Here is a 12,961-nt window from a genome sequence, read left to right on the forward strand (position 1 = left end):
GTAAACTTTTCTAAGTTAAATTCTGTGTCTGCTTTTGATCCTTATCCAATGCCGAGGGTTGATGAACTAATTGATCGTTTGGGAAATGCTAAATTTCTGACTACCCTTGACCTCTGTAAAGGTTATTGGCAGGTTCCCTTGACAGATTCATCTAAGGACTTAACAACATTCAGAGTGCCGAGTGGACTGTTTAGATTCAGTGATGCCCTTTGGTTTGCATGGAGCACCAGCTACATTCCAAAGGTTGGTGGATCGAGTGTTGAAGGGTGCAGAACAATATGCAGCTGCCTACATTGATGACATTGTTGTTTATAGTGGTACATGGGAAGATCATCTGAAACATCTTGCTGATGTGTTTCGACGTATCGCAAATGCTGGACTTGTCATAAATGCCAAGAAATGTCACATCGCCAAGCCCGAGGTGCAGTACCTGGGTTATGTAATAGGGGGTGGAGGCATTCGCCCTCAGGTTGGAAAAGTGGATGCAGTTGCTGCAGCACTCTTGCCAAACACAAAGAAAAGGTTGAGATCATTTTTGGGATTAGTAGGTTGGTATCGTCGACTAATTCCAAATTTTTCCTCAAGAGCAGCTTTATTGACTGACATGACAAGAAAATCTAGTCCTACAAGGATCAGGTGGACGAAAGATGCTGAGGATGCATTTAATGATTTGAAAGACTGTTTGTGTCAGAAACCTGTTTTGCAGTGTCCAGATTTTAACCTTCCATTCACAGTACAAACAGATGCCACTGAGGTGGGTCTGGGAGCTGTTTTACTGCAAGGAGAGGAAGGGCAGCAGTTGCCTGTCCAGTACATCAGTCGAAAACTTTTTCCAAGGGAAATGAGGTATTCGACCATTGAAAAGGAGGCATTGGCGATTAAATGGGCTCTAGACACCTTGCGATATTATCTTGTTGGGAAAGAGTTTGTTCTTGAGACTGATCATCGTGGATTCATAATATGAAAGACACTAATGCCAGGATAACAAGATGGTATTTATCTCTCCAGCCTTTTCGTTTCCAGGTCCAGTATAGACCTGGACATAAGAATGTCATTGCTGATTTCCTGTCCCGTGACTCAGAGGAGTAACGGTCTTAAGGGGGGGGGAGTGTGACAAAGTGGGTGAGAAGACCATTTGTCTACATTCTTAGTTAACATTCTTGTTTTGATTTAACCATATTTCACATGTAATCTGCAATAGGCAAACATCTACTATCCCGGGTTTGTTTATGTTCTGCACTTTTACAGATTATATAATATAACATCTTGGTTTAAATCAATTCATGCAAGTTTGTTAAGTTAACATGTTATTTATTTCAACTGTTAATTTGTATTGTTTGAACTTACCTTTACCTACCTGTCTTCCAGAAGCAAAAGGAGGAAATGTAGTTCTACTTCCTGCTTTATACCTTCTGGGTTCATCTGAGGTCACAGGAAGAGACCAAGGGCAGGAGGGGAAGAATTCTTATAATTTAATAAAGTTGATTTTAAAGGGTTTATAAAGAAATAGATTTAATGTTGTGATATGTATTGATTATACCAGAGTTTATGTTGCCAGTCAAGGAGTAGTAGAGGATGAATATAATCATGTTCATCTCACCTACCTACTGAATGGAATAGTCCAGAGGAGAAAGTGTTTGATTAAGGGGACTATTTAAGCAGACGAACTCAGGTGTTTCAGAAGAAGGGTTCAGGTCAGTGTAGCTGTGTGCAGTTTGACCTTAATTTCCGTTGATTTAAGTTCAGTTATGTTTATTTGAATTGAGTTAATTATAGAGTTGAGTTTCTTATTTGTTTCTTTGTAAATATTCTTGGGCCACAGAATGGTGAATAAATCACTTGCTACACTGGACAGCATCAGTCTCCTGCACTTCTTTGACCGCTTAAGTCGAGTCCTACCACACGGAGCTTTTGATCTTCAGAGAGCTGAATGTCTCAATGCCTGGCAGAGGTGTTTGCAGACTTCAACAGAGTGCCACAGGGTGTACAACCAAACAGTGAAGGTGGTCAGATCAGCAAACAGCATGTCCCTCCAGAACCTGTCTCGATAGACTGCAGTTCACACATTACCACAACAGGGTTTTGCTTTAACACCTGGTTTGAGTACGAGTATCTACATCTACATCTGGAAATTTTACCCCAGGGTCTCAGACATTCTGATACCGGTATCTCTTACCATATGCATGATCACGAGAGATGAAAAACAAGATAGGAAAGCCTACTACATGCTGTCAAATACTCAACTGGCTCATCCAAAGATGCCGTTTGAAGTAGCTAGCTTGTCACAGGGGAATATGTTTTTTATGTTTCTGTATTTTCCTCTCCTACTCTTCTCTCTGCTGCCATTTATTTTGTTCCATCTATTCCCCGCAGCACCATCTTTGCCTCTTCACTCTTTCCTCCTTTTCTGGGATTATTGTATAGCAGAATTATATCTTTCTGCTCCTCCAGTCTTCTTCAGCACTAAAGACACATTAGTGAACTCGCTTTGCCCGCTCCTGCTCATTCATAATTACTTGGCATCCCACAGGAGAACAAGATGCACATCACTGATTAGCTTGCTGTTTACCAACTTTACTTATGCATAAAGGGCTCATCTGATTGAATGTGCATCATTATATTAACAATTAAAAACATCTTGCCTAAGATAAATTTACAAAAGATCTTTTTTGCTTCAGCTCTCAGCAAGGTGGGCTACTTTGTAGAATATACTGTTAATGTATAATGGATATAATGGATAGTAATGGAGGTATGGGTTGCCCTCGTTGCCTCTCAGCTCCTGCTATAGGGCCTACTGATGTGTGAAATAATGCATTTTCTGGAAGGTGACAATTAGCTTGCATATAGCTCTTTTTTTTTTTATTTTTTATAACTATATGTAAGGCCTATGGTCTTAGCTGCCTGGTCTCAGGGTACTACTAGATAGACTGCCATGAAATATTATAATTAGACCCTAGAGACCTAAATGACAATTTCACAGATTTTTGCACTTCCCTGATGTTAACATTAGTGGGGACTGGTGAAAACTGGAGAGGAGGAAAACAAACTTATCATGCTATTTTACACTAGCTGGGAACTTACTCTATTTCTGCATTTTAACATTCAACAAAAGATTAAGTTAGATTAAGTCTTTTAGATTTCATTACAACTGTTATTTATTGAGTTCTTGATGGGAATGCTTGATGTGTTGCCATCTGTATATGTAGCGTCTGAGTCTGCAATGCATTTTTCCAAATGTCCAGTAGGAGGCGAGTCTTGTGCTTGGTTGGCTAAATTGATCTATAACCTCAGAAAACATTTTAATAATAACTTCTTTTTTTTTTTTAGCTTGTGAAATATAACATATTGCTCAGTTCTACATTAAATGACCCCATTAGCTTGCATTGTCCTTCTCTTATTCAGTCAGTCTACCTCTTACTCATCACATTCAGTTTAAAAATGGCGGTGTATGTCCATCTTTTTATATGCACTGTCCAAAAGGGTCACATGAAAATTTTGGGCTGTTTTCTAAAGCCCCTCCATAACAGTCTCAGCTGTGACAGTAGAAGCCAGCAAATGATGACATAGCACACAGTACATTATGCCAAAAATGCATCAGCTCTGCTACAACAAGCTAACTGCTCAGTTGGTTAATGCAAGTTGCAAGCTAACACTAAAAAAAAAAAAAAAAAAAAAAAAGAAGAGAGGAATAAAAATGAAAAAGGAAATGACTCCACTGAAATTTCTAATTTGCAAGCAAAATTTGTTTGCAAGTCAGAAATCATGACTCTATAATTCTAAATGTATTTTGCTTCTATGTCTCTACAAACATTCATTGCACTCACAGAGTGTAGTACAGAGAATCAGTAACATACTGTCATATCAATAATGTATTGTGGCTGTTGATTGGTTAGGGAGGATGTTTTCTGGTGGTGCACTGTTGTGCATGTCTTGGCATGCATTAAATTAATGCAGGATCTCCCTTCAGAAGGACAACACAAGCTCCTTCTTGCATACTTACAGTATATGCAGAAAAGTGCTGAGACACCTACACATTACATCTACAGGAGCTGCTTGGCTATGGAAATCCATGCCATGAAGCTCTAGGGCACAATTTCTGTGCTGATATTAATGCCTGGAGGTCTGGAGTTCTGCAGTTATTGAGTAAGCGGAGTGTTGGCGACTTTTATAGACTATGCCCCTCAGCATGATGTCAGCTTTATCTGCCACATCCTGACTGGATTGCTGTGGTTCCTGAACACTTTCACTTTGCAATAAAACCACTTAACAGTTGATTGCGAGATATCTAGGAAAATATATAGACCTTATTGCAATGATGCCATTTTACTACAACTACAGCCACTGAACTTACATGAGATCTTTAGAGCTACACATTCTTTCACAACTGTTGTAAAGCCGAACTGCCTGGCCTGGTTTATTATATACCCCCATGGCAACAGGACTAAAAACATCAACGATTAAGAGGTGTGGTCCAGTACCTTTGTATATTCAATGTACACACACTCATGCATACAATGCAGGCTGTCGTTTCCCCTCCTGCCTTCCTTGCAGGGGTTAAAACAAACATTTTAATCAAAATTGCAATGGATTATGTCTAAAGAGCAGGAAAAATCTATAAATTATACTGAAATTTGGGTAATAGTTTATTTCAAGCAATTACTCTTTCATGTTTTGATCTCCTTCATGCCTCTAGAAAACAGACGAGGAGAAATCTCCTCTGCCTCTATTTAGCAGCCTCCTCTGGCTGACACAGTTTTTATTTTAAACGAAATGATTTTAAAGCTGATCAAATTTGTGCAATACATGCTCCCGCCAACCTCAGCGCACTTGATTTAGGCGCTTTTCATGGTGTAAATGCGACACTAAATGTGTATATAGCAAAGCTTCACCTTTATTTTTGTTGTATGTTACCACCGCTGTACTTCCAGCATCATAAAATGGGTAGCATTAGTCTTTTTAAAAACTCTCTCAGCGCTACCTTCACCCCTGCTCTTCCCGCTCACTAAAGCTTCGTTCTAAAATACATCTAGCAAACAAACCTTCTCATAGTCAAAAGTCCTGTGTGCTTTGAAAAGCTCAAGAGATTAAGTGGACTTTCTTCATTTTTTTTTCTTCACAAAAACCAAATATTTTGCAAGGCAATTAGATCCATCAAGCTTTAAAAGCTCATCTTAATTAGGTCTGCATCTGAATCTCCCGGCTTCCTCTGAGAATTGAGAGACTAAATGCTGGGGTCCCAAGCGAATGTTGCAGCAACCTTAGCACCAGTTTACTTCATCTTAGCCGAATCAGTGGAAGTACACTCATTTTGTGTGTATCAATTATGAATAAGATGAGAATATTTCAGTGTGTGTTTGAATGTTTTATATCTATAATGAATGATGTGGGGCCATCAGGGTTTTTGTTGTTGGTTTGTCAGTAGAGGTGTCTTCTGCAGTACATCATTTGCCTGTAAGTGTCCATGATAATCTCTTGACCTTTCCCCCCCCCCAACGGACAACCTTTACAAACACGTTTTGAATGGAGCTATTGATTCTTTTCTCAAGCAGCTTTTATACAGATCACAGATTAAAGACTGCTGCTGAGGCATCAATAGCAAATTACAGTGCAATTTTCAAGAGTACAGGTGGCACAACTGTTTTCTACTTTTACCGCCTCTTGTCCATCATCCACGCTAATGTCTCGAGAAGTAAATGTGCAGATTAACATTTCATGCCCGTTCTTTCTGATTCAGCCTTACATCACCGAGTGAGTCATACTACACAAAGCAATGTGGTATCATACAACAGTGAGTGCAACAAGCTGTACACAGTCCTCATCTACCAATCACCCTTTACAGGGTGTTAATTTTGTAGCTCTGCCTCCCTTATGTCTCTTCTCTAAGAACCAAACAACCTGTCTGTAGCAGATACTAAGCTCCGTGATTAAGCTAACATGTTTTTGCACACAGGCGAATATTCCCTGCAGAAATTCACACATGATCTGTATCCATCTTCAAACATTTTTATCCCCGTCCTTGTTTGTTATGCATCCAAGCTCACCATAGTGCAAGCAGAAGAGAAAATGTCCTTTCTTTGCATTTTCTCCAGCACTTTCTCTCTTCTATTGGTAATAAATCATAATATATTTGCCCGACTACTGCCCTGCTGCTCTGGATCGTTAAGTACTGTCTGCCCAAGTGTGCCCTTAGGTGTCTAGATTCTCTGCAAGAACTATGGATTTGTGATTATTGGTAACTTGTATGCAAAACACATCTTTCCTCATAGAGGGAATGCTTGAGAAAGTGGAGACAGACAGCACAGAAATCTTTAAGGAACTGGGACAGGGAAATAGTGCTCAAAGGGGGACAATTGGTGTTTTGCATCCTGTGAGGTTGCGACACAGTTTGCCAGAAAACACACACACAAAAAAACACCCAACAACCAACAATGTGTTAACAGTGTGTGCTAGCTATCTACATCAACAGATCTTTAACGGTGGCCTCCCTTTCAGGCAAGTTGAGAATCTGCATGAATAACAAAACCAGATGAAAACCAAACCACAATTTCTTTCCCTCACCCTTTCTTTTTCTGTGGCCATGCTTTATGGAGATAATTTCAGAATTTGTTCTTGGCATCACTGGGTATTCCTTTGCATTATAACAGGTAAATATGAATTTGGGAGAAAAACAAATGGCATAGACTGACTGAAGACAGTTTACTGCTGCAGTGTTTGATGGAGTGATGGTAAAAGATTGAGAAATTCCACCTGTGTTGGAGTTATGTAACTGCAGAAGTGTTTGTTTTTTTTTAAGTTGCTGGTTAATTTGCGTGAGGATCTCCAAGATCCACCTTACAGTTATGATACAAGTTTTGTAATTTTTTTCTCTGTACACCACCGCAACATGTTTTTACTATAAATGTGATTGGAGTGCCGAGTTTCAGCTTTAATTCAAGAGGTTTAACAAAAGTATTCAATCCTTTTGAAGCCTAGAACCCATGGACATCACCCAATGCCATGTTTGGTCCTTTGTTTGATCTAGCAAAGATGCTTTGCTAGATCTTTACTGCATCCACTTTTGGATAGCTGCTCATCTTTCTGCCTTTAGTTCTGTCTTCAGTAACTGAAAGTCATCCTCTGATGGGTTTAGATCAGGTGACTGATTTGGCCATTGAAGAACATCACATAAACTCTTGGGTTGTTATGCAGCATGCTTTAGGTCATTATCCCTTTAGACTGTGAAGCACTTTTTAAATCAGCTTTGCAGCTGAATATGAGCAAAGAGCTGTAAACTTCAGAGTTAATCCCATCACTTTCACTGGTATTGGCAGTCATACATGCCCAGGCCATCACATTGCTTCCACCATGTTTGAGATAATGTGGATTCAGACTATGAGCAGTTTGTCTCCTCCACCCTTTTCTCTTCTCATCATTCTGGTACAAGTTAATCTTTTAGTCAGTGGTTTGCACATTGTTGTAAAATCTGTATTTCCATTCAGCAAAGCATCTCTTGACTGTAGATTTTGACAACAGTGTTAGATTTGTTTTTTTCCTCATCCTCCACTTATATTTACATCTTGTTGGACCTCATACCTTGTATATATTATAATTTAAAAACGATTGTCAATTGTTCACTTTCTTTTGAGCATCTGACAATCGAGGACTTTGTATAAAACTGGCTGTTAATGCTGTGCGTTTGATAAATCAATTGATATAAAGCTGAAAGTCTGCACTTCAATCACATTAATTGAATGTTTGGTTAAAATTCACTGTAATGGTATACAGAGGTGAACCTACAAAAAAAAAAAAAAAAGGGTCCAAAAACATATCGATCTACATACATACTTTAACATGATGATTAAATTCCTTTTATGCACAAACTCAAATGAATAAATAAACATTCATAAAATGAACACAGAACATACAGAATACAGTAACTGTTGCCCAGCAAAGGACAAAAATCTTACACTAACTGAACAAAAACCATGCCTCCTATAGTGCTAGTATCATTTAAAGAAAATGTAGATGTTTTGCAAGGGTGTAGAAAGCAGCTCAGCAAGTCGTGACTGTTGTGAAAAGAACTGATAGATATATCGGTTTAATGACGCATCTCCAAACTCTGCAAAATGTATATGGTTGGAAGCAAAACAGGAAGAGGCAATCAATGTATTTTTATTGCAATAAACTGACAATAGCTAAGTGTCTCTTCAATGGTCACAATGGTAACTATTCGATAGAATAACATAAGGAAAAATAAATTAACCATGGTCATATAAAAATACATCAGTGAAAATAAAGCATCACTGGTTCAACTGAACACATCAACACACACTGTTTTACACCTAAATCCGGAACCAGCACACAGCCAGAACATGCAGCCCTCAAAACACAGCTACAAGACTGTCAGAATGTGTGGAGAGATCTTGGGAGGTATGGGTGATATTATTACCACAGAAACACTAGAGACTGAGTGTACAGCGCTATTGATGGTAGTGAGCAATGTGACATGAAAAACCACAACCGCATCCTCCACTTCCTGGCTAAAGTCTAGAAAGATACAATTAATGTTGCATGAATTAAGTCTCAGATTGTGGGATTTACACATTAAAGCCAAAGCAGCTGTTCTGTGGGCACCATTTACCCATCCAGCATCCCTGGAAATGTCTGAGATTCATAAAAGGCAATCACTCAACCAACAAATGAGTTCATGTAGACTTTTTGTTTTTTCCTTCCCAGCTTTCGATTTAGCGCTGACGATAGCGCAAGCCCATAAGAAGTGGAAACCATTTTTGTCAAACCACACCAGTTATTTATGTCACTGACTTCCTTCCTGTTGTGAGTTTTTTTTTTTTTAAATCTTGTCAAGAGATGTAGTTGTAAACAAACACAAAAATAATAAGGCAATATTTTGACCACCGAGGTCTTTGTTAGGCAAGCGCATGTGAGAGAACACTTAGAAAATTAGGACCATTGAGAAATCATAATGCAAAAAAGGGGAAGTCATTTGCTATGTATACAAAACAGGCCAGTTTTATGCATGTAGAATTAGCTTAGTTTCAAAAATCAAAATGTTGCCTCATTATATTGCTGGCCTTTGAGCTGGTACTACTTGTCTCGTTTCCACTGTGTGGCACTTTTTTTCTCCCCCGAGCACCTTGCACCTGACCCGGGATAGGATATGATCCGCAAAAATGTGTTTATCCAATCATGTTGGCATATGCATAATAACAGATGGACGGCTAGTTGATGCTCCAGGTTCTGTTATGACACTGATCAGGTTAGTTGTAGCTGTATTTGCTGCACATGCATCACATTTCTAACTCCCAGCCTCACTCAGATTAAAATGGTATTGTCTACTTGAAAAGGATCATTTGGAGAAAATAAAAAAAAAACTAGGAAGCTGTGTAGCTCGTGTCACAGTATAGGAAACATACTTGTAGCTTCTTTTTTGTTGTTTTTTTTCTTGACATAAATATGTTTAATGAAATGCTGCATAAAAGCAAAGCATTAAAAAGACGAATAGGAGCAATAAATATCAAACACAGTCTCCACAACACCCATTCTTGAAATGATCTATTTCACAGGCTCAAAGGGCATGTAGAATTGGCAGTCAGATATCGTAAATGATGACTGGGGCCGGGGCTTCGTATTCACTCTTGGGTCAGGAAGTTTGGGGTGGGGCGGGGGCGGGGGAGGGGCTGGGCTGGGCTCTGTCACACGAACACAATTCACAGAGTTCGAAGTTTACAAAACATCAAATTTCCTCCTGCAATATTGTCATGCAATATACACGTTGACACGACTGAGACGACAATAATGTCACGTTTCTCAAGAGTTCTCATGTCCAGTCTGGCAGTGAATGGGGGTTAGGCCCACATTGGATAGAGGATTTCACACCTCCCCTGGCACTCCAGAGAAGGCAACAGAGGTTTTCAACCCTTCTCCCTTGCGTCAGGGGAGCTGAAGCGGATGCCTTCAGCCAGAATCCTTGATTAGAAGACATGTTAAACAGTTCCGCTGTCTTTGACCAAACATCCTACCTAAGGTGTTACATCACACTTCACTAAATAAATGCGACTCAAGCAAAAAAAAAAAAAAAAAAAATTGAATAAGCATTTACGTGAATCTATTTTTGTGACTTGCCTGGTCAACTATTGTATATTTAAAGCCACAGTAAATTTCATTATAGTTATAGATATACAGTGTTTTGACACTGACCGAACTTGACAACCTGGTATGAAATGCGCAGGACAAATCTAGCATTTCTACTTCTACCACATTGTCAACACACAGGCTATTGACATATGTGCTTGGTGCAGTTGCCTGGCAACACAAGCAGAAGCAGTTTTTTTCTTTTTTGAAATTCAAAGCAAAAAAGAAAATCTTACAAAGCTATGCAAAACAGTATAAAACAATAAATAGAAAAAAAACAACAACCTTAGAATAATCACAAAAGTCAAACATTTGTCATCATAAACTGGTCTTCTGATGTGCAGATAATGTGTTTAGTGGTTCATGATACATCTACACATTTTTAATCTTCAGTGTGGCGCTATACAAATCCCTTAAAAAAAATATGCATCTGATATCTTTTAAAGATGTAGGACTTCGTGGTCGTACGGGGGAATTCAAAGAAATGTGCAAGAATTCAATTTCAATCAAGAATGTGGAAATTCAACCAGGACAACTCAACTGATTCAACATAAGTACATTTTTTTCTTTTGTTTTTGCCAACAAGTCCCATAAATCCACAGCAGGAGGTAAGAAGACGTATTTACAATCTGCCTTTGAACCCCCCCCCCCCTCTTTAAAATTTCAAAGAGTAGCTGTTGAGGAAATAAGGAGGACTTGGCACTGAGAAAAAATCACTTGTGTTAAAGTACATATATCCTCAGCAGGAGGGAGCTGTTCATTTATTTTCCATAATTTCCCCATCTCCCACTCTTTCGCTTGCAGTTTCTTTTCTGGGAGAAGAAGAGTGGGACAGTCTCCCACTAAGGCCAGAGTGTCTGGCAGTGTTTAAGTGGCACACCAGGACCTGTTTCTGTCTGCCAAGCTAAACTCATTGTGAAGGCAGGTGGGCCAACACACATACACACATCCTCACTTAGGACACAGACTTGTGTGTCCTAGCCTTTGTCTCTATGCAGCCTGGCAACCAAGTCGGCAGCTACGAAGTCAGTGGGCGCAAAGCATCACTATGGCAACCAGCATAGTGGGCAAGGCTGTAGCTGCTCCTGGATCAGTGCTGAGACTTTTTTTTTTGGCATACTCTTAATGCCAGAGTTGATTATAGAGTTCCTTCTCTTAAATGTTCTTCCTAAATTGGCCCGTGATCTCATGTGCACAGTTTTTTTCCCTCCCCGCACTCTTTTGAAAAATAGACGAATATTCAGAGTAATAAAGATGCAACTAAGAAATTAAGATTCACAAAAAAAAGACAAAACAAAAAGAAAATGAGAGAGCCTCATGATACTTCCTTTCCCATACTTTGCACGTGCACAGTTAATTGTGCTTACACACTAGACACAACCTCATCCACACACACACACACTTTTTTAACATAAAACAGACAGCCACCAGGGTGTGAATTTTCAAACTGATCAACTGATTGACTAATTCAACACAGCAGTGAACGACAGTAAGGTCTGAAGGTGGAGTCCAGATCTGCTCCCTGGCATAGTGTAGGCTAAATCCACGATTTAAGCGAGGCAGTCGGGCAGGACCCTTGCTTAGTCGACCGAGCCGGGGTGCAGGCTGAGAGCTGGCGGGTCCAGGCAGGTGGGAGAGTAACTGAGGTGAGGTTCTTTAATCCACAGTAAGGGAGCACCGTTCTTGCCTTCTTGGCTCTTGCTGTTGTTGCGGCTCTTGTAGCGGACTAGCAGCAGGGCGATGAGGAGGATGCCAAAAATGGGGAAGGGATAAAAAAAGACAAAGTAGAAGAGGGAGCTATTGGAGCACACCACTGACTGGACGGTGGACACTGTTGGCAGAAAATAAACACGTTAGTTGTTTTATTCTTTCAAAAGTTTCTCATTTATGTGTCAAAATATCACCATTTACTGATATATATACACATACATATTATATTTCTTTCTTCCACCTGAGAAGCTGCTGTATCAGCATATGTAAGCTGCTATGATGTCACATGAATGAATATGTGGTTATGTGAGAATAAGTGGGGGGGGAAAGAAATTGAAAACTACACCTCTCAGAATTTGTGTAAAACAATAATTAACAGGATTTCCGGCTTTTAAAAATAGTTTTACCAAGTTTTGGCAAAAACAGAAGGAACTTAGATTTTTCCTAGATAAGCTCAGTGCCTTTTTGATCAGCGTGTATATATCTGGAAGTAAGGAAAATGATGTGGCCCTCTGTAATGGAGAAAAACAAAATGACCTTAATGACTGTAAATAGAGAACATTCAGAGTTTTTCTCTTTTCTGTCTGTAGTCATAAACTTTTAGAAGTTCACCTGGCGTCACTGCAGCACATTTGAATAGGCTAGAATTTACTGAATAAAAGATGTATATAACCAGATTGTACTCGTTAGAAATGAGATTACGCAAGCATTTTTACACAATGAAACCAGGGGAACCAACGAACAGGACAATGTGAGTCAGACTTCAGAGGGTTAATAATAAACATAGCTGAGTACTGATAAATACAGAGTGCAGGTCTCTTACAGCTTGCACTTTTTGCACTTCTAAATCATCTTCTCTTATTTATTGAGCCTTGTAATTTGATTTATTTTACTGCTTTAAATACCAGCACAGCTTTTGACACTGTAAATGACTCAGCTTCAGTGCTAAACAGTAAGCGGCCATGTCTGGCTCTCATTTTTACTTGTTAATTGCAACTGAGGAAGCCAGATCCCACAAGATAGAAATTACGAGAAAAAAAAAGTAACTAAGAGCTGCATAACTTGCTTATTATTAGTTTCCGTTTGCCTGCACCAAAACACATATTAGGAGATATTAGGA

General features: G+C 39.3%; 1 protein-coding gene across 1 annotated transcript in view; it reads right to left on the bottom strand.

The window, feature by feature from the left end:
* Positions 1–8,135: 8,135 nt before the first annotated feature.
* igsf3 (immunoglobulin superfamily, member 3) overlaps positions 8,136–12,961 on the bottom strand; it is an 80,737-nt gene continuing 75,911 nt past the window's right edge. Inside the window, exon 9 of the mRNA XM_085433832.1 lies at positions 8,136–11,962. Coding sequence (XP_085289958.1) covers positions 11,712–11,962 — 251 coding nt within the window. The 3' untranslated portion in view covers positions 8,136–11,711. The remainder of the gene's footprint in view (positions 11,963–12,961) is intronic.

Source organism: Copadichromis virginalis, linkage group LG16 (genome assembly GCF_057382275.1).
Source record: "Copadichromis virginalis isolate Kocher_CV1m ecotype Utaka linkage group LG16, C_Virginalis_male_GT1.1, whole genome shotgun sequence".
NCBI lineage: Eukaryota > Metazoa > Chordata > Actinopteri > Cichliformes > Cichlidae > Copadichromis > Copadichromis virginalis.